The sequence below is a fragment of the Salvelinus sp. IW2-2015 genome, linkage group LG8 (genome assembly GCF_002910315.2).
Source record: "Salvelinus sp. IW2-2015 linkage group LG8, ASM291031v2, whole genome shotgun sequence".
Taxonomy (NCBI): Eukaryota; Metazoa; Chordata; class Actinopteri; order Salmoniformes; family Salmonidae; genus Salvelinus; species Salvelinus sp. IW2-2015.
This window is the reverse complement of record NC_036848.1, coordinates 27,518,712-27,541,451: the sequence shown is the minus strand read 5'-3', so window position 1 is coordinate 27,541,451 and position 22,740 is coordinate 27,518,712. Positions and strand designations below refer to the sequence as shown.

Sequence of the window (22,740 nt, the reverse complement as noted above, 5' to 3'; positions counted from 1 at the left end):
TTATATGAAAATATAAATGCATTTATAATGTTGTGCATTTCAATTGAGCATTTAAGTTTTGCATTTTGGAACTGGCACAGATCACCCTCCCTATGTGTCTGATTATGTACATTGTCATTTTTTTATTGGTTATAGAATATCAATATTTCTTAGACACTTATATGGGCTTTACTGAATTAACAATAATAGCATTTGATTTTTAATCAATGTATCAACGTAGTAACATAATTGATCATTTATGAGAACAATAAACATACAAGAAAAATAACCAGAATTTAAAATATCAGTGTCACTGAGGTAATTTAGTGCCAAAAGTCCAATAAAGTAATCTGCTATTTGGATAGAATAAGCCTCGCTCTATGATTAGATTTAGCCCATTATTATTTGCATTGTGGTGTGCTTGCTGATGAGTGTTATTTAATCATTTTACTTGCTTTTTAAATCAATTTAACTTATGGATCAACACTATATTAATATAATGTTGAGAGCTTCCCATGTTTGGAATACACTGCCATCAGACACACATAACTGCACCACCTATCACACTTTCACAAAAACATGAAGACATGGCTAAAGGCCAATCAGATTTGTGAACATAATCCCTGTGTTGTGTATTGCCGCTTCCATGTTGTCTGTAGCTTGTGAGGTGTGGAAACACTTTGTCGCTTTTATGGATTTTGTCTTGTTGCTTTTTGTGCTATGTTGCTCTGTCTGCATGCTGCGTCTTGCTTGTCCTATGTTGTCTGCGTGTGCTACTGCTCAATTGATTGTCTGTATGTTTATGTAATTGTTTTTAAATAACCTGCCAGGGACTGTGGTTGAAAATTAGCCGACTGGCTAAAACCGGCACTTTTATTGAAACGTTGAAATTAATGTGCACTGTCCCTGTAAAGATACAATAAACTCAAACTCAAATCTATCTACATAGGCCTATTATGTGGTGAATTCACATCAAGTGGTTTCAATCATTGATATACACATTTTCCATGAGCTGTTTATTCAGAGGGGAGAGGTTATTGCTAACAATGTTTTTGTTTTCAGAAAGAAAACAGACAGTATGCATTAGGACAACTCCCAAACTCAGGATTAATCCTCGCATGACGATTATCAGTAGAACAATCTAATCCGGCCGTAAGACGCTACAGAGGGTAGTGCGTACAGCCCAGTACATCACCGGGGCCAAGCTTCCTGCCACCCAGGACCTATATACTAGGTGGTGTCAGAGGAAGCCCAAAAATTGTAAAAGACTCCAGTCACCCAAGTCATAGACTGTTCTCTCTGCTACCGCACGGCAAGCGTTACCGGAGCGCCAAGTCTAAGTCCAAAAGGCTCCTTAACAGCTTCTACCCCCAAGCCATAAGCACTGCTGAACAATTAATCAAATGGCTACCTGGACTATTTACATTGTACCCCCCCCCCGCCCCCCCCACTTTGTTTTACATCTGCTGCTACTCGCTGTAGAAATTACCTCGACTAACCTGTACCCCTGCACAATGACTCGGTACCGGTACCCCTGTATATAGCCTCGGTATTGTTATTTTATTGTGTTACTTTTTATWWAAAAAATGTACTTTAGTTTATTTAGTAAATATTTTCTTAATTCTATTTCTTCAACTACATTGTTGGTTAAGGGCTTGTAAACTAAGCATTTCACGGTAAAGGCTACACCTGTTGTATTCGGCAGATGTGACAAATAAAATTTGATTAGATTTTTTGACAACATTTTACTACTGTGTTTTTACAAGATTGAGTGTGTTATTTTCCACACAGAGTGATCCCACACTATTTCCCTGAGATAAGGCTAAGTTACAATACAGGCTACAATATATCGTTGGAGATCATTTCCATTGTAGATAAGCAATCTGCTCACAAAGTACAGGCACATGGTTCCACACAGAGGCAACCCTGTCACGCTGACACACACAGTGCGATTCGCTCTCCAGAGGTATCCCTGATGAACAAGAGGGATGCATCGAATTCAGTGTCCTCAAATGACTCCACAAGGGCATGTTAATGACCTCAAAGTGCTACATTAAAGCCCCAATTAAACAAAAGAATCCCAGAGGCCTTGGAAGCTGTTGTGCCACTGTCTTTGCACAGGCCAACACATCTCTCTACTCTCCATTTATTACCCTAAGAAATCAGCGGGCCACCTGGGCTTGGCATCAAAACTTGATTCATCTCCAGAAATGGATTCAAGTGGAGAGAAAAATCAAATTCTCATTTGCAAGACAGGAGGGGGGAGAGGCAAGGGAGTGAATGCAGGAGATACCTGGGAAGCCTAACCTCTGGGTGAACCTAGCGCATGTGATAGTTTTGCTATTTGTCTGTGTCATTGAAAGCTAAAGGGGATATTAGAACCACCCAGCCCGGGCTTCCCACTCTGCATGCTGTCTATGTAGACCAGGGGTGTCAAACATACAGCCCGCGGGCTGGATCTAGCCCATGATGGGGTCCAGTCCAGCCCACGGGGGTTTGAGTAAAAAAAAWATATATATWTTTTTTTTAAATAAACTTAATTTACTTTTAAATGACTAAAACCAAATCGAAACTGTGCAGAAATTATAATGGACCTACATTCATACCGTTTTTTTACTGTGTCCAACTCGCAAAAAAATCACCAAACAATCAGGGAGCAAAAAACATTTCCAAAACAATGTATAGAGAACAATTTATTCCAATTTTTGACGGCGAGGAAATATAAGACATTTTCAGTGCTGTCCTCTGGACCTCGTCGAATATCGAATGCGGCCCCCGGGGCAAAATGTGTTCGACACCCCTAATGTCGACTGTTACACGTTGACATTCTCACAGCCCTGTTTCCTCTGTGTATTTTACCAAAGACTTACACCAGAAAAACAATTAAACAAAGGAAATGAAGGAGAAAGCTGAAACAAAATAGCTTTTTACAGAAGCTGCCAGAAAACAACATGGCAGAGCTTGTAGTGGGGGCCAGGAGACAAGAGTGATGAATGCCCCTCAGTTAAAGACATCCAAATCCCCCCCTTCAAGCAGTCCTCTCCTCTTGCCAGGCAGCATGAGAGAGTGTTGGAGATGAATAGTCTAAACAGGGAGAGAGGGCGCAGAAGGAGAGCGAGGGGGAGAAAAGGAGCAGGGAGAGAAAGGAAAAACTATCAGCATCTGCAGCAGCACAGTAGCCCCAGGGGAATAGCGTGAACTTTTGAACCCTGATGCCAGTCTTGTAATGTGTCTCTTGACTACAGCAGAGGGGAAGAGCGAGGGAAAAGGAGAGAGTGAAGGAGAAAGGAAAAAAAGAACATGGTCAATCATATGTTCTGTGCATCCTGCAAATGAGTAGCACGAGTGGCTTGAAATCCGTGCACCAATGAACACTGGAAAAGGAATCTCCCAGCAGCTCTGTTTTCTGAAGGGTGGGTATTCCCAAGTCAAAAGAAATGTAGAGCTGTGGAGTTACTATGGGCAGCCAGGTCAATATTCTAGACAAGGTTACTGGGTTCTGACAGGTCACAGATTGACCAGCCAAGAGGCCAAGGGTCAGAAGTTCACTGAGTGGATAGACAACATGACCACTCACAGGGAGAGCCAGGTCTGCTTCTCACAGAAGTTCTAAGTACTGTAGCTGAGTCAGCAAAGTACCAGCGAAAATAAAGATAATCTGTATCTGAGGTATTTTTGTATTTGTATTTATTAGGGATCCCCATTAGCTGCTGCCAAGGCAGCAGCTACTCTTTCTGGGGTCCAAACACATTAAGGCACTTACATTACACATGTACAAAAATATAAAACAGTACATCATATAACATTATTAGACCACTACATAGCTACAATACAAAATGTATAATACCACCATACAACAGTATTACAATGCACGTGTGTAGAGTGCATGTGCTAGCGTATGTGTGCGTATGCGTGTGTCTGTACCTGTGTGTGTGTGTCTCTTCACAGTCCCCGCTGTTCCATAAGGTGTATTTTTATCTGTTTTTGAAATCTGATTCTACTGCTTGCACCAGTCACCTAATGTGGAATAGAGTTCCATGTAGTTATGGCTCTATGTAGTACTGGGCGCCTCCCATAGTCTGTTCTGGACTTGGGGATATTGAAGAGACCTTGTGGGGTATGCATGGGTATCCGAGCTGTGTGCTAGTAGTTTAAACAGACAGCTCATGCATTCAGCTTGTCAGCTTACAAAAACAAGTAGTGATGAAGTCAATCTCTCATCCACTTTGAGCCATGAGAGATTGACATGCATATCATTAATGTTAGCTCCCTGTGTACATTTGTTCTGAGTCAATTGTCATTCTCCTAAATCCCTCTTTGTGGCACCTTACCACACGACTGAACAGTAATCCAGGTGCGACAAAACTAGGGCCTGTAGGACCTGCCATGTTGATAGTGTTGTTACAGTAATTAGGCAGAGCAGCGCTTTATGGAGAAACTTCTCCCCATCTTAGCTACTGTTGTATCAATATGTTTTGACCATGAGAGTTTACAATCCAGGGTTACTCCAAGCAGTTTAGTCACCTCAATTTGCTCAATTTCCACATTATTCATTGCAAGATTTAGTTGAGGTTTAGGGTTTAGTGAATGGTTTGTCCCAAATACAATGCTTTTGGTTTTTGAAATATTTAGGACTAACTTATTCCTTGCCACCCAGTCTGAAACTAACTGCAGCTCTTTGTTAAGTGTTGCAGTCATTTCAGCCGCTGTAGTCGTTGACGTGTATAGAGTTGAGTCATTACTCAAAGCCAGTGGCATGTTGTTAGTAAAGATTGAAAAAAGTTAGGTGGCCTAGACATCTGCCATGGGGAATTCCTGATTATGTTGGAGAGGCTGCCAATAAAGAACATCCTCTGTGTTCTGTTAGACAGGTAACTATTTATCCACAATATAGCAGGGGGTGTAAAGCCATAACACATCCGTTTTTCCAACAGCAGACTATGAACAATAATGTCAAAAGCTACACTGAAGTCTAACAAAACAGCCCCCACAATCTTTTTATCATCAATTTCTCTCAGCCAATCATCAGTAATTTGTGTAAGTGGTGTGCTTGTTGAATGTACTTCCCTATAAGCGTGCTGAAAGTCTGTTGTCAATTTGTTTACTGTAGAATAGCATTGTATCTGGTCAAGCACCATTTTCCCAAAAAATTTACTAAGGGTTGGTAACAGGCTATTTGAGCCAGTAAACGGGGCTTTACTATTCTTAGGTAGCGGAATTACTTTTGTTTCCCTCCAGGCCAGAGGGCACACACTTTCTAGTAGGCTTAAATTAAAGATATGGCAAATAGGAGTGGCAATATCATCTGCTATTATCCTCAGTAATTTTCCATCCAAGTTGAGGTTTAACAGCTTCCTCCACTAAAACCACTTACTATACAGAGGCCATTCAAGGTCGAGCCACAACCCCACAAATCTCTTTATTTATTTAGTCCTGCGTTATCTTTGACTGGGGCAGGTGCATCTTTAGATACTGTATACTACCCACTAACCTTTTTCCTCTATGCAATTTTGTTCTCGATAGCATAGTTATAACTGATAGCATAATATAATTGAAAGCAAACTCTTTCCGAACTAAATTATACCAATCAAAACAGAAAAATGTTACGTTAGCACACTCTTTGGCAATTCAAATTCTAGATTTACATTATATTGACCCAATGTAAGAAAAAATGTATACTATTTATCTGAAATTACTATTTCAAATTCAAAATGTTTATCTTGGCCTTTTTCTTATTGGCCGTAATTGATGCAGGAAATAGTGTTGGCACTGTCAGAGCTGGAGCCTGCTGCCCATTGTCTCTGATATCTATCAGTCAGCAGACACAAGGGCCCAGGCTACCTGCATTCTCTGATACCACACAGTAGCTCTGCCTACCCCTGCTTCTAACGAACAGACCTTTCTCACCACTCAGACACACCTGAACAAATATAGGAGATAACAATATATGAGCACAATCATTATGACTACAAAAATGTTGCGGAAGCAGAGATACAGTATCAAAACCCAATCTCCTCTGGCCGCTCCTGATACAATGGTCCGATGCAAATACTTTCATCGCCTCGGCTGCCAACCAATATCACTATACTTCTTTTAAGACAGATCGTAAACTTGACACTGCAAAATGGCATGCCAAGACTCATAGTACTTTGACCCCCATCTCCTACTTCCCTCCCTCTGCTTCTCAAGTCCTCCTCACACTGGAGGAGTGCTGGGTGGTGATGGGGGCTGTTGTCAACCGGGCTGGGGTGAGACTGCAGGCACGGACGGTCAGGTCAACTGTGTGGTCGGCGGGTGAAACGCAGTTCAAATTACCATGCAGACACGGAGGCAAACAATAGAGGGTCCATCTGTTCCTGTCAGCCATTACGAATCTGGTGTCAGCCAGTCCACTGGAGACAACAGGCCAGGCCATTTAGTGAAACAACACTGGGCGCTGTGTCGGCGACTACATCGAATGCACTTATTCAACACTCAGGTTAGGGAGCAGAGAAATAGAGGCAGTCAAATTCCCATGTCAAATACCTACTGAGTGTCAACATCCATTTACCTATACTTACTTCCTGCAGTTCTTTCAATCCCTTGTAAACTCAGCAACAAAAAAAAGTCCTCTCACTGTCAACTGCTTTTATTTTCAGCAAACTTAACATAACAAGATTCAACAACTGAGACATAAACTGAACAAGTTCCACAGACATGTGACTAACAGAAATGGAATAAAGTGTCCCTGAACAAAGGGGGGGGGGGGTCAGTCAGTATCTGGTCTGGTCTTCCCTGTAACGCACAGCGTTGAGATTGCCTGCAATGACAACAAGCTCAGTCCGATGATGCTGTGACACACCGCTCCAGACCATGACGGACCCTCCACCTCCAAATCGATCCCACTCCAGAGTACAGGCCTCGGTGTAACGCTCATTCCTTCGACAACAAACGCAAATCTGACCATCACCCCTGGTGGGACAAAACCGCGACTCGTCAGTGAAGTGCACTTTTTGCCAGTCCTGTCTTGTCCAGCGACGGAGGGTCTGTGTCCATAGGTGACGTTGTTGCCGGTGATGTCTGGTGAGGACCTGCCTTACAACAGGCCAACAAGCCCCCAGTCCAGCCTCTCTCAGCCTATTGCAGACAATCTGAGCACTGATGGAGGGATTGTGTGTTCCCGGTGTAACTCGGGCATTTGTTGTTGCCATCCTGTACCTGTCCCGCAGGTGTGATGTTCGGATGTACCGATCCTGTGCAGGTGTTGTTACACGTGGTCTGCCACTGAGAGGACGATCAGCTGTCCGTCCTGTCTCCCTGTCTTAGGCATCTCACAGTACGGACATTGCAATTTATTGCCCTGGCCACATCTGCAGTCCTCATGCCTCCTTGCAGCATGCCTAAGGCATGTTCACGCAGATGAGCAGGGACCCTGGGCATCTTTCTTTGGGTGTTTTTCAGAGTCAGTAGAAAGGCCTCTTTAGTGTCCTAAGTTTTCATAACTGTGACCTTAATTGCCTACTGTAAGCTGTTAGTGTCTTAACGACCGTTCCACTGGTGCATGTTCATTAATTGTTTATGGTTCATTGAACAAGCATGGGAAAAAGTGTTTAAACCCTTTACAATGAAGATCTGTGAAGTTATTTGGATTTTTACGAATTATCTTTGAAAGACAGGGTCCTGAAAAAGGGACGTTTCTTTTTGCTAGGTTATCTTTAGAAATTCTATTGTTTATTATTCTCATAAGGCTAAATACATTCGAACAATTTGGGATTTTTACTGAGTTGAGAAAAAAGAAGAAACCCGCACACCGCTCTTGCTAGTATCACTGCTCTTTATTAAGCTTTACATATCGGCCTCAAGGCCATAGACATTAGGGTGCAAATTAAAAACACTCACAAGAGCTCTGACGAAGGGATTGAGGCCGATACGTAAAGCTTAACAAAGAGCAGTGATACAAGCAAGAGCAGTGTGCGGGTTTCTTCTTTTTTCTCATCATATTCAACTGTTACCATGCACCTGCAACAAAGATAGCTCAGACGTGCGATTGCCTTTAGGATTTTTACTGAGTTAAAAGTTGACCTCATGTAACGGATGTGAAATGGCTAGCTAGTTAGTGGTGGTGCGAGCTAGCAGCCTTTCAGTCGGTTACGTCACTTGCTCTGAAACATAGAAGCAGTGGTTCCCCTTGCTCTGCAAGGGCCGTGGCTTTTGTGGAGCGATGGGTAACGACGCTTCGTGAGTGACTGTTGTTGATGTGTGCAGAGGGTCCCTGGTTCGCGCCCGTGTCGGGGCGAGGGGACGGTTTAAAGTTATACTGTTACATTGATGCTGTTGACCCGGATCACTGGTTGCTGCGGAAAAGGAGGAGGTCGAAAGGGGGGTGAGTGTAACAGATGTGAAATGGCTAGCTAGTTAGCGGTGGTGCGAGCTAGCAGCCTTTCAGTTGGTTACGTCACTTGCTCTGAAACATAGAAGTAGTGGTTCCCCTTGCTCTGCAAGGGCCGCGGCCTTTGTGGAGCGATGGGTAACGATGCTTCGTGGGCGACCGTTGTTGATGTGTGCAGAGGGTCCCTGGTTCGCGCCCGGGTCGGGGCGAGGGGACGGTTTAAAGTTATACTGTTACACTCATATAGGCCTTTGTGGTTTGGGTCACTGGAAGGGCCGTGCTACTAAAATCAGTGACACATATCCAGTGTCGGGGAATCTACTCTGAAAGCATATTTTACAAAACGACCAATTATTTCACACCGAAAGAAGTTAAGGCTAAATACAAATAAATAGTAATAAATAATAAATAAATAGATTTTATTTTTATTTTTTTTACTTTCCGTTGCATGCCCTACTGAACATGAATAAAGCTGAAAAATACAGTTTACTGAACTAAAGCTACTTTAAAGAAGTAATTCACTACATCCATACCACTTCGTGAAAAGTTATCCTATGGAAATCTGAAATGTCATAGACCATGAATTGAAAGAACTGCAAGAAATTTGGGGTCATATGTTAAGAGAATCATATGTTAAGAGATTGTGTAACTTAGCCTATTAAACACAAAAACAACGTTTCAAGTGAGAATTAGGCAGGTCTGACGCCGAAAAAGAAAGGAAGTGATTGCCTACTTCACCCATGTTTTTTTTGTTGCTAAAAAAGTTGTGTTGTTCCAATAGTTAGCTAAACACACGTACATGGCAACAAAAAAAGTAATTAACTACTGAAAACACTATTCAGGTGTGAATTTAGTTGAACTACCACCAAGCTACTGCGAAACATAGTTAAATGACTAATTACTAGTTCACTACACTCCAACACCGCATATCCAGCTTCTGTAATTAAACCATGAATAAATGTTCTTTCTAAAATGTCATTGATTCCATTGGCTCATTATTTCATTATTTTCACACACACCCTCTTCCTTTGAAATGCACCGCTCTGCAAAGCGAGTAAAGCCAGAGACAGTGAACTATGAACTCCAACTGCCCTGGAGGAAAAGGCACAGGCCTGTATAACCTAAATTCACAAAGTAGACAAGTTATACGTAGGAAGTTACAGAAACGGATGCCCATCATCTATGTCATGGCATAACACCCACTTAGTGCATGGGGCTCCCAAGGCTCTAGGTGAGTCACTGTGCCACTTCTGAATAACCAGTCAAGTACTACCATGTCTCATATAACTAAAGATAGAGAGACAGAGAGAGAGACAGAGAGAGAAACAGAGAGAGAGAGAAAGGAAGATGGAGAGCAAGACTGACAAAGGGAAGAGAGATGGAACACACATGGCTTCTCAGCTACAGTGTTGTATTTCAAACTGAGTTGGGAATGGAGAGCAGGGTAAGGGTTAATCAATCACCTCATGCTACAGAGCGCACTTCGTGTGGGCTGATCTTAGAGAAACTGACTTAACACCTCTGCCTCCCCCGGTACACACGGATGGATACTCTCACCACTGAGAGCTCTTGGTCACCTATCAGTTCTGTGTGAACAATCCCCACACCCTTAGTATTACCACCAACACCCCATTCCTGCAGCAGAGCCAACCACTAGGAGGCATGTTGTTACTTGACACCCATTTTATGTCCTGACAGAATTTAGGTAAAGTGCACAGGAAGAGTCCCTATGTTTTATTTTATTTAACTTTATGTTCCCCTTACAAATGGCAAATATAATGTAGCAAACACCCTCTTGACATGCCCAATGCAGCTGTTTTTATCTCAATATCAAATCATTTGTGGGTAACAATTAAGTACCTTGCTGTAATATTTTCCCTTTAAAATTGTCAAAAAGAAACAAAAATAGATTTTCTGCAAAAATCTATTTCTCAAGCAAGATTGTTGCTAGGACTGTCTGGCAGTGGTCTGAGTGAGGGACCTAATAGGATGGATAAGTAAACTGAAAACTAGCTGATGTTGGCAGAGAGGTTTGAAAATCTCTTTGTTATTGGTCTATTAACTTATACCGCCTGGTGATGTCTCCAGGCAAGCCAAAACTCCACCCATGCAAAACCTGCTGATTGGAAGGTCCTGTGTAAATTGCATTTTCAACCAGCAACTATCAGGAAATAAGTCTAATCACATTGTTTCACACTTGTACAGTGTTAGTTTCATCAGCTGTTGTACAAAATGATTCGAAACACAGGAAAACAGAATTTTGACTGCACTGGGCCTTAAACACATATGCACGTTGCATTGAAACACACACACACACACACACACACACACACACACACACACACACACACACACACACACACACACACACACACACACAAACCAAGCCTTTACTCACACTCAGGAGAGCCCTCGTCCTGGTAGTCAGAGGCCACAGAAAGGTCGTCTGAGGGGGCCGAGCGGCCCAGACTTGAGCTCTGGTTGTCATCTGAACTGTCCTCCTGTCTGGACTCAGCTAGAAAGGCACCAACACAATATCAGGGTCAGGAAGCCAGTGGGACAACTTTCAAAAGCAAACAGGAAATGCCCTAATATTATGTAGTGTTGTGTTGTCTCTCTTGTTGTAATGTGTGTTTTGTCCTATATTTATATTGTATTTATTTTTTATTTTTCATCCCAGGATCCCGTCCCTGCAGGAGGCCTTTTGCAGTCACTTACATCTGAAAGGAAACTCCTGAGGATTTCTGCAAAATAAAAGTTGGACATGAGTTAAATTTAGACTGCAAATTAATTATAACACAAATAGGTTGTAAGGTTTTTGGGGTGTTTATAGCTCTTTAAATTGCTTCAAACACCCTACTTTGGCTTCCTGCTTCACAGACCACAAGACAACCTCTTGCAACGTGCAACGTGCACAGAGTAGAGCGTCAAAGGCTTAGTTTCTGGTGCAGATATCTCAGATTGCAGTTATCTATTAATTACACCTCGTGCTTGCTTTCACACATTTTTGTTTCACAAACCACATTTCCATCCAGAGTTTTTATGCGAGTAAAGTCATACTGTATAATAAAAAAATCACAAAGGTTGTGATGGAAATTTAGGTACAATTTTATAAACGCGGACAAGTCATTTGTTCGTTTGTCATGGTGGGATCTTTAAGTGTCGGTAAAAATGAATTATGCGAGAAATGGCAGTGGAAGACTTTATGCGCAAATATTGATGTAATAACCATCATATCGAAGTAAACTTGGAGTCACGAGATGATATGGTGTGTGGTCCTCCCACTACGACTCAAGAAACCATGCAGTTTAATAGGCTAAAGATGAAATAACTTATAATGAACTTCACACGGTGATCTTGATGCTCCTTTCCAATAAATACAGTGGGTCTGATTCTGGTGTCATGATGATCGATGCTTGACTGCCGTTTGAAAAATATATATATTCTCTCTCTTATCCATAATAATCTCATCATATAGACTGTATTGAGTAGGGTGCAATTGCAGCCTGAAATTCGGGGTGTTCCTGCATGTGGGCATTCCTGCATCTGCAGGAACCACTCTTTATTCTTCTGTTGGTCAATTTAATTTAGGACTCCAGCACAGAAAGTGGTGTTAATGCACGATAACGTTGGATGCCAGCCGCCGATAAAACTGACAGAAGAAGGGGCGACAACGGTAGCTAGCTAGCCTTACACCGGTAGACAGTGTCCTTCGCCCCTGCCTGTCGGCCACTGTTTTCCCGTATTTCTGTTAATGGCGGCAAAGGGCAGGTGTTCGGGAGGCGGGAGCGAAGGACACTGTTTGCTAGCTTAGCCAGCTAGGCCTAAGGAGGACTCTGGTACACAGCATGCGGGAGGTCGGGGCGACACCATGTGCTAGCTAACTAGCAAGCTAGCTAGTACACAGTGTCACCCTAGCCTTCTGTCTGCTGTGCTAGTGGGTACAACCGGTAGACAGTGTCCTTCGCCCCTGCCTGTCGGGCACTGTTTTCCCTCAGTTCTGAGGTGAGGGCAGGGGGAGCGAAGGACACAGTCTACCGGCTCCCACTAGATAGCAAGGAAGACTGGTAGGCGGGGGCAAAAAAACTCAGTTAATAATTTTATTTCCCTTTTGACCCACATAAAAAAATGTTGTGCAGGAACCAATGGGGTGCTCAAGGGAGGGGGGGGGGGGGCGTTCATGCAAGAACCAATGAGATAACTCGAAGGGGGACGTTCAGATGCAGGAATGCCCACATGCAGGAATGCCCCGAATTGTGGACTGCAGGTGCACACTATTGACGGTATCTGCAAGCTGTTGGGTAGAGCACACGTGCCAAAACCAGGGTATACAGAGTAGATTCGCTATTTAACGCAACAGTTTCCGTGACAAAACTATCGTTAGATTTGAAAATGCGATGGAAACACATTGAACTTTAGATTTGTATTCGGTACAAGAAAACTTAAGCTAAAAAGTACATTTTGTGTGCACTACATAATCACAAATGGATTTTTATCCTCAACAAGTCCGTTTAGTGGAAACACACCACTGGTTGGAAAATGTGGATATTTTCTTTCTACAGATTTTAGAATATTCATATGAAAATATGTCGTCAATTGGATGGAAACCTAGCTACAAACAATACTCTAAAATCTATATTTTCTATCATCCAAAAATCCTCAGGAAATGTGAACATCTAATGTAAGATTTAAGTGACACAAGTTTCTTATTGGGAGATAAAGGGGGCCAATTGGGAGGAACAGCACTTCCACGTACCTGGAGTGGACCACCCTGAAGTTATTAAGTAGGACGTCCCGTGTTTCTCTGGCATGTTTACTGAGGTTCTCGTCCTGTAGGATGTCTGATACAAAGAGCTCACAGTCTGAAAGACAAGTCAGGCAAGTCACACATTTAATAAGAGGAGGAAAGATGTTTTACCTGTACATCACAATCCTGAAAAGACATGATATAAAAGACATTTATATCATTTATATCAAAGACATTTAATCACAAACTGTATGCCAAGTCACGAGCGTATCAGAAATAATGTTATCTTTCATGTTCAGACAGGAAAAACAAGTTGAACTTCAGATTTCTTTTTGTAATATTACATAAAGAGGTTAACATATGCAAATGTTGGTCAGAGGGCCAAGTCTGGTTGCTCTGGTTGCTAGTACATGCAAATATGACAAATGCCAGTATTCCTGTTTGGGAACATTGACAGTTGTCACTACAGGGTGAATCAGATTGAAATCTATGATGGATAACCATAAGGAACTTGCAACATTCTTTTGTCATAAAGACCATAGAATGGGAAATACAGTAAGGCACACGTATAGTAGTTCACAGCGCCACTGTAGATAATAGTGTAATACAAATCCAGACAGTTTGATGAGTTTTAACACAGATTACTGAATTCTGCAGCACATCATAATGTTAACAGGCATTGTTTTAACAATTCAAAACACTCAGTAGGCCTACATATAGCAGCAATGTTATACAATATGGCCTCTTATGCAGTGGTGTAAAGTATTTAAGTAAAAATACTTTTAAGTACTACTTAAGTCGTTTTTTGGGGTATCTGTACTTTACTTTACTATTTATATTTTTGACAACTTTTCGTTTTACCCCACTACATTCCTAAAGAAAGTAATGTACTTTTTACTCCTTACATTTTCCCTGACACCCAAAAGTACTCGTTACATTTTGAATGCTTAGCAGGACAGGAAAATTGTCTAATTCACACACTTATCAAGAGAACATCCCTGGTCATCCCTACTGCCTCTGATCTGGCCGACTCACTAAACACAAATACTTAGTTTGTAAATTATGTCAGTGTGACCCTGGCTATCCGTACATTTTAAGAACAAGAAAATCGTGTCGATTTGCTGTTTGCTTAATATAAGACATTTATATATTTAAAACCAAATACTTTTAGACTTTTACTCAAGTAGTATTTTGCTGGGTGACTTTTACTTTTACATTTTCTTTTAAGGTATCTTTACTTTTACTCAAGTATGAAAGTTGGGTACTTTTTCCACCACTGCTCTTATGAACAATGTTTCTAGTTATTCGTAAGAATGTCAAAGATTTCGAAAAGCTCACTAAGTATATGATTGAGTACTACATCTTTATGACAATAATAGTACATTACATCACACTGCTTAAAATAAACAGACAATATATACTGTATATATATATTTATATATAAAACATTACCCTCCAAAAGCCTCCTAATGTCATCAGAGACTGTCCCCATCCTTCTCTCAAAGTTCCAGAAGAATTTTCAGACAATTTAAATTTTGATACGGTAAATCAGAACTATACTTTGGTGAAAGGTTATAGTATCTGTGTAGACCTGACCCCTGTCACACTGTAACACCTCACTGCTTGAAATGAAAGCCTGTGAATACTCACACACTACATTCATACACTCACATAGCACCTGTAGCCTACTATTCTCAAACCCAAACTATTTCCGTGTGTGCATCTAATGCAAAGCCATATTTACAAAAATGGGGCGGAGCATGAGGTGACTAAAAGCTTCCTTTGAACTGTGTTCTTCAGTTGTTATATCAAATGTCACATCAGCTTATTCAAAGTCCCTGGCTGTATGCATCCAACCTCAAGTATGTCTATTAGAGTCCAGTTAATATGGTGATACCGGGTAGCATGGGTGGAAGAATCTGGTTTAGCCAACTCCTTTGTTATTGTCATCGATACACCTTGTTTTCTGGACCACAATAAAGGACTTGGCTAAAAGAGAAAGACTGTCACTCAGGCTATAGATAACTGGTGATGTTTTGGTAACAGTTGACTCTATTTAATTGCTCAGGTCTACTCTTTAGCTAACTGAGATTAATGCATGCTCATAACATGAGTAAAATACGTGGATAATAAATTATACACTCATGACAGCCACTTGCAGAGATTATTTTCACAGAGTAAATAGGCTACCCTACATCAAATGTAGAAATATGTCTCTATGTTTCCGATGGAATGTCTTATCCAACATTGTTAAGGCCTACTATAGGCCTGCTGAGTGGACATCTCTCCACCAAACACTGTAGGTTACTAGTGCTCAATACAACACATTTTTACCCAGAAATCGCTATGTCCGGTTATGACATGTAACAATCTGTTTGGTCTACCTGCAGTGGAGGTTATCTACACCTGTTGCAGCACAGGTCAGATGATAACTTGGCGCGTGAGCTGCTGGATCTCGACGTAAAATAAGAGATGTTCGCCATACTACTTAATGGAGGCAAAGTAAGTGCAGCTTTTTAAATCAGTAACTAAATTGCTGAATAGCTTCACGTGTCTTCCGAAATGTTAATTATCCTATATTTATGAGAAAACACCAACCAAAAAACGATCACTGAAACTTCCTCGCTTCCTCAGGTCACTTTTTGGTTTGTAATCCATATTGCTAGTAGGGGGGCATCAGCACTACTGTACATAGCCAGTACATACATATATAGCTCTGCTATGGAGAGATTATGATAAAAGACTACTTTGGGCTAGTGTCCTGGACTGATAGGGTGCGCTGTGTTGAAGCAACTGAGGTATAATTAAGTAATAAGGACCAATAAGGTGTGGTATATGGCCAATATACTACGGCTAAGGGCTGTTCTTATGCACGACGCAACGCAGAGAGCCTGGATACAGTCCTTAGCCGTGGTATATTGGCAATATATACCACAAACCCCAAAGGTGTATTATTGCTATTATAAACTGCTTACCAACATAACTAAACCAATAAAAAAAAAAAATGGTCATACCCGTTTCAGCCAAAAAGCAGTTTTTGCTTTGTCATTATGGAGTATTGTGTGTAGATTGATGAGGGGAAAAAACAATTTAATCCATTTTAGAATAAGGCTATAACGTAACAAAAGGTGAAAAAAGTCAAGGGGTCTGAGTAGTTTCCGAATGGACTGTTTATACTTTTTTAACTATAACCACTAAACATTTGCATAAATTAACATGAGTTTGAAGGAAATCCATAAGAATACATTTTTACACATTTTTGTCACTTAGCAGATGCTCTTATCCAGAGGGACTTACAACAGTACATCAACATATTTTTCACCTAGTCAGCTCAAGGAACACTCTTAACTGCTAGGCTACCTACGGCCCCAGAGGTAGCTATTCAAAATGGTCCTGCTCCTTGGCCTAAACAAATTAAATAAATGTACATATATTAGCATAACATAACCCACCAACATTAACTGTTGAACCGTTCAAGCTAGAGACACCAAACCAACTTTGACATGTTCAGGCTATTCTAACTTAACATTCTTTTAAAAAAATATATAAACTATAGCTATATAAATTATCATAAAATAACCCATCAACAGTAACTCTTGAACCGTTCAAGCTAGAGACGCCAAACCAACTTTCACATATTCATATTAAAGAGATGAAGCAAGTCACATTTTCTTGTGTTTATTGAAGCAATACAGGATTTGGAAATAACATTTATATGTGCATTATTGGACCATATTATTACATTCTTATTTTTTTATTTTTTATTTCACTTTTATTTAACTTCTTGGAACTATAGGGGGTGCTGTTCCGCATTAGCATATTTTGGTCTCCAAATTAAACTGCCTCGTGCTAAATTCTTGATCGTACAATATGCATATTATTGTTATTATTGGATAGAAAACACTTTCTAGTTTCTATAGCCGTTGGAATTTTGTCTCTGAGTGGTACAGAACTATATCTACAGCACTTTTCATGACAGGGGTCAGATTTCAGAAATTTTTACCCCTGATCTGGAGTCTGTTTTTAAGGTGACAGTGAATGCTATGAAGAAACCGACACTGCCTACGTCTTCCTCTGGGTGTCTGTACGTCATCACGTTTTGAATGGAATCGATTGCACAATCACAGCCATTATAAAAGAACAAAACGTAGAGGTACCTCCCTTTCTCGTTGCGCGCCTGAAGCGTGAAGGACATCGGACTTGCCTCATTCCAAATCGTTGTCTAACCAGCAATATTTCTCTGGTCATGTTTTTACTCGTTATAGTTGTTAAAAACATCATAATGTAGTTAATTTGAACCGTTTTATAGCAATTTATATCCGTTTAGTGCGATTCTGAGGAATTTATTTGTCGTGCACTTTCTAGCTTTGGGAACGTTTCGGGGTCTCGGTCGTTGTTAGTGGACATTTCGAAGGACAGAGGACATCTATCGACCAAAAGAAGATTACAACATAGAAAGGATACATTGCCCAAGAATCTGATGGAAGAACAGCTCAAAGTAAGCAATATTTAATATGATAAATCGTTGTTCTGTCGAAATATTTTAAACGCATATTTCGCCATTTTGTTTTATCGCGTCACTTGGCGAACCCTGTATTGAAAAGTAAGGATAATTTTAAAAATGTAAYTCAGCGGTTGCATTAAGAACTAATTTGTCTTTCGATTCCTGTCAACCCTGTATTTTTTAGTCAAGTATATGATTAGCTTTCAATTTAAACTAGATCCACTCTGAAAGATGACGTCAGACATTTTGAGGCTTGATTTCCTAGTATTTTCATTGTGTAACCACGGTTTTGTATGGCTAAATATGCACCTTTTCAACAAACTGTATATGTATGTTGTAAAATGATGTTACAGGAGTGTCATCGGAAGAATTTCTGAGAAGGTTAGTGAAAAAATTAATATATTTTGGCGTGGATTACGTTATAGCGCTCTTTGGCTGGAATCGATGCTCTGGTAACGTTTTCACATGTGGTATGCTAACTTATCGATTTATTGTGTTTTCGCTGTAAAACGCTTAGAAAATCTGAAATATTGTCTGGAATCACAAGATCTGGGTCTTTCATTGCTATGCTTTGTCTATTCTTATGAAATGTTTTATTAAGAGTAAATTGGTCATACACGTTGCTCTCTATAGTAATCTAGTCGTCTTGTGATGGTCGGTGCAATTGTAAACTGTGATTTCTACCTGAAATATGCACTTTTTTCTAACAAAACCTATCCTATACCATAAATATGTTATCAGACTGTCATCTGATGAGGTTTTTTATAGTTATTGGCTATCAATATCTTAGTTTAGCCGAATTGGTGATAGCTACTGTGGGAGAGAAAAAATGGTGGACAAAGAAATTGTGTATTTTGCTAAAGTTTTCAGCTAATAGATTTACATATTTTGTCTTCCCTGTAAAACATTTTAAAAATCTGAAATGGTGGCTTTATTCACAAGATCTGTATCTTTCATCTGGTGTCTTGGACTTGTGATTTAATGATATTTAGATGCTACTATCTACTTGTGAAGCTATGCTAGCTATGCTAATCAGTGTGTGGGGGGATGGGGGTTGATCCCGGACCCGGGGTAGAGGCTCGTTAGAGGCTGGTCAGCTAGTTGAGAACAAGTTCTCATTTACAACTGCGACCTGGCCAAGATAAAGCAAAGCAGTGCGACACAAACAACAACAGAGTTACACATGATTTTAACAAGCGTACAGTCAATAACACAATAGAGAAAAAAGAAAGTCTATATACAGTGTGTGCAAATGGCGTGAGGGGGTAAGGCAATAAATAGGCCATAGTAGCAAAGTAATTACAGTTTAGTAAATGAATACTGGAGTGATAGATGAGCAGATGACGATGTGCAAGTAGAAATACTGGTGTGCAAAAGAGCAAAAAAGTATTTAAAAACAATATGGGGATGTGGTAGGTTGATTGGGTGGGCTATTTACAGATGGACTATGTACAGCTGCAGCGATCGGTTAGCTGCTCAGATAGCTGATGTTTAAAGTTAGTGAGGGAAATATAAGTCTCCAGTTTCAGCGATTTTTGCAATCCGTTCCAGTCATTGGCAGCAGAGAACTGGAAGGAAAGGCGGCCAAAGGAGGTGTTGGCTTTGGGGACGACCAGTGAGATATACCTGCTGGAGCGCGTGCTACGGGTGGGTGTTGTTATCGTGACCAGTGAGCTGAGATAAGGCAGAGTTTTACCTAGCATAGACTTATAGATGACCTGGAGCCAGTGGGTCTGGCGACGAATATGTAGCGAGGGCCAGCCGACTACAGGTCGCAGTGGTGGGTGGTATAAGGGGCTTTGGTGACAAAACGGATGGCACTGTGATAGACTGCATCCAGTTTGCTGAGTAGAGTATTGGAAGCTATTTTGTAAATGACATCGCTGAAGTCGAGGATCGGTAGGATAGTCAGTTTTACGAGGGTATGTTTGGCAGCGTGAATGAAGGAGGCTTTGTTGCGAAATAGGTTCTAGATTTCATTTTGGATTGGAGATGTTTAATATGAGTCTGGAAGGAGAGTTTACAGTCTAGCCAGACACCTAAGTATTTGTAGTTGTCCACATATTCTAAGTCAGAACCGTCCAGAGTAGTGATGCTAGTCAGGCGGGCGGGTGCGGGCAGCGAGCGGTTGAAGAGCATGCATTTTGTTTTACTAGCGTTTAAGAGCAGTTGTATGGCATTGAAGCTCATTTGGAGGTTAGTTAACACAGTGTCCAAAGAAGGGCCAGATGTATACAGAATGGTGTCGTCTGCGTAGAGGTGGATCAGGGAATCACCCGCAGCAAGAGAGACATCGTTGATATATACAGAGAGAAGAGTCAGCCCGAGAATTGAACCCTGTGGTACCCCATAGAGGCTGGCAGAGGTCCGGACAACAGGCCCTCCGATTTGACACACTGAACTCTGTCTGAGAAGTAGTTGGTGAACCAGGCGAGGCAGTCATTTGAGAAACCAAGGCTGTTGAGTCTGCCGATAAGGATACGGTGATTGACAGAGTCGAAAGCCTTGGCCAAGTCGATGAAGACGGCTGCACAGTACTGTCTTTTATCGATGGCAGTTATGATATCGTTTAGTACCTTGAGCGTGGCTGAGGTGCACCCTTGACCAGCTTGGAAACCGGATTGCACAGCGGAGAGGGTACAGTGGGATTCGAAATGGTCAGTGATCTGTTTATTAACTTGGCTTTCGAAGACTTTAGAAACGCAGGTCAGGATGGACATAGGTCTATAACAGTTTGTGTCTAGAGTGTCACCTCCTTTGAAGAGGCGGATGACCGCGGAAGCTTTCCAATCTTTAGGGATCTCGGACGATACGAAAGAGAGGTTGAACAGACTGGTAATAGGGGTTGCAACAATGGCGGCAGATCATTTTAGAAAGAGAGGGTCCAGATTGTCTAGCCCAGCTTATTTGTACGGGTCCAGGTTTTGCAGCTCTTTCAGAACACCTGTTATCTGGATTTGGGTGAAGGAGAAGCTGGGGAGGCTTGGGCAAGTTGCTGCGGGGTTTGCGGGGCTGTTGGCCAGAGTTGGGAAAGCCAGGAGGAAAGCAGAGAAAAATGTAGAGAAATGCTTATTGAAATTCTCGATTATCGTGGATTTATTGGTGGTGACAGTGTTACCTAGCCTCAGTGCAGTGGGCAGCTGGGAGGAGGTGCTCTTACTCTCCATGGACCTTACAGTGTCCCAAAAGTGTTTGGAGTTAGTGCTTCAGGATACAAATTTCTGTTTGAAAAAGCTAGCCTTTGCTTTCCTGACTGACTGCGTGTATTGGTTCCTGATTTCCCTGAAAAGTTGCATATCACGGGGACTATTCGATGCTAGTGCAGTCCGCCACAGGATGTTTTTGTGCTGGTCGAGGGCAGTCAGGTCTGGAGTGAACCAAGGGCTATATCTGTTATTAGTTCAAAAAAAATTGAAAGGGGCATGCTCATTTAGATGGTGAGGAAATTACTTTTAAAGAACGACCAGGCATCCTCGACTGATGGGATGAGGTCAATATTCTTCCAGGATACCCAGGCCAGGTCGATTAGAAAGGCCTGCTTGCAGAAGTGTTTTAGGGAGCGTTTGACAGTGATGAGGGGTGGTCGTTTGACCGCGGACCCATAGCGGATGCAGGCAATGAGGCAGTGATCGCTGAGATCCTGATTGAAAACAGCAGAGGTGTATTTGGAGGGCATGTTGGTCAGGATAATATCTATGAGGGTGCCCATGTTTACGGACTTAGGGTTGTACCTAGTGGGTTCCTTGATAATTTGTGTGAGATTGAGGGCATCTAGCTTAGATTGTAGGACTGCCGGGGTGTTAAGCATATCCCAGTTTAGGTGCAATCATTTCACATTTGGTGTCCAGGGCACAGCTGGGAGCTGAGGGGGGTCTATAACAGGCGGCAACAGTTAGAGACTTATTTCTGGAGAGATTAATTTTTTTAATTAGAAGCTCGAACTGTTTGGGCATAGACCTGGAAAGTATGACAGAACTTTGCAGGCTATCTCTGCAGTAGATTGCAACTCCTCCCCCATTGGCAGTTCTATCTTGATGGAAAATGTTGTAGTTGGGGATGGAAATCTCAGAATTTTTGGTGGCCTTCCTTAGCCAGGATTCAGACATGGCAAGGACATCAGGGTTGGCGGAGTGTGCTAAAGCAGTGAGTAAAACAAACTTAGGGAGGAGGCTTCTGATGTTAACATGCATGAAACCAAGGCTTTTTCGGTTATAGAAGTCAATAAATGAGAGTGCCTTGGGACACGCAGGGCCTGGGTTAACCTCCACATCACCCGAGGAACAGAGGATGAGTAGGATGAGGGTACGGCTAAAGGCTATCAAAACTGGTTGTCTAGTGTGTGGTGGACAGAGAATAAAAAGGAATAAAAGGAGCAGATTTCTGGGCGTGGTATAATAGATTCAGGGCATAATGTACAGACAGGGGTATGGTGGGGTGCGGGTACAGTGGAGGTAAACCCATGCACCGAGTGATGATAAGAGAGGTTGCATCTCTGCACAGGCTAGTTATGCTTGGTGAGTTCATTACATTATTGAGATATTATCCCATTCACAATTTGTTGATTAGACATCCCCCAACTATTCATTTAACTACCATAACGGCTATAGGTCTGCTGAGAGAGAATTGCGTTTTTTTACAATAAATAAATCATATAATCTAAATTTGGCCTTTACCACAGTTCCATGTCTGTCTGCTGACCGCTGCCTATTCATCTCTCATTGACCTGTCATTAACCTGTTGGTTTTCCATGGATTACAGGCAACATTGGCACTGAGCTAAAGAGTAGAGCTGCCGCTTTCAAGGTGCGGGACTCTAACCCGAAAGCTTATAAGAAATCCTTCTATGCCCTTCAACGAACCATCAAACAGACAAAGCGCCAATACAGGACTAAGATTGAATCGTACAACATCAGCAGCGATGCTCGTCGGATGTGGCAGGGCCTGCAAACTATTACAGACTACAAAGGGAAGCACAGCCACGACCTGCCCAGTGACACAAGCCTACCAGACGAGCTAAATCACTTCTATGCTAGCTTCGAGGCAAGCAACACTGAGGCATGCATGTTCCGGACGACTGTGTATTCACGCTCTCCGTAGCCGATGTGAGTAAGACCTTTAAACAGGTCAACATTCACAAGGCCGC

The 22,740-nt window shown here is 41.7% G+C and overlaps 1 protein-coding gene across 1 annotated transcript in view; it reads right to left on the bottom strand.

Annotated features, from left to right (window-relative positions):
- skap1 (src kinase associated phosphoprotein 1) overlaps nt 1–14,739 on the bottom strand; it is a 52,550-nt gene extending 37,811 nt beyond the window's left edge. Inside the window, exons 1-4 of the mRNA XM_023992889.2 lie at nt 14,547–14,739; nt 13,104–13,209; nt 11,066–11,091; nt 10,746–10,862 (exon numbers count right to left, since the gene is read on the bottom strand). Of these exons, the coding sequence (XP_023848657.1) occupies nt 10,746–10,862; nt 11,066–11,091; nt 13,104–13,209; nt 14,547–14,586 (289 nt within the window). The 5' untranslated portion in view covers nt 14,587–14,739. The remainder of the gene's footprint in view (nt 1–10,745; nt 10,863–11,065; nt 11,092–13,103; nt 13,210–14,546) is intronic.
- Nucleotides 14,740–22,740: the final 8,001 nt, after the last annotated feature.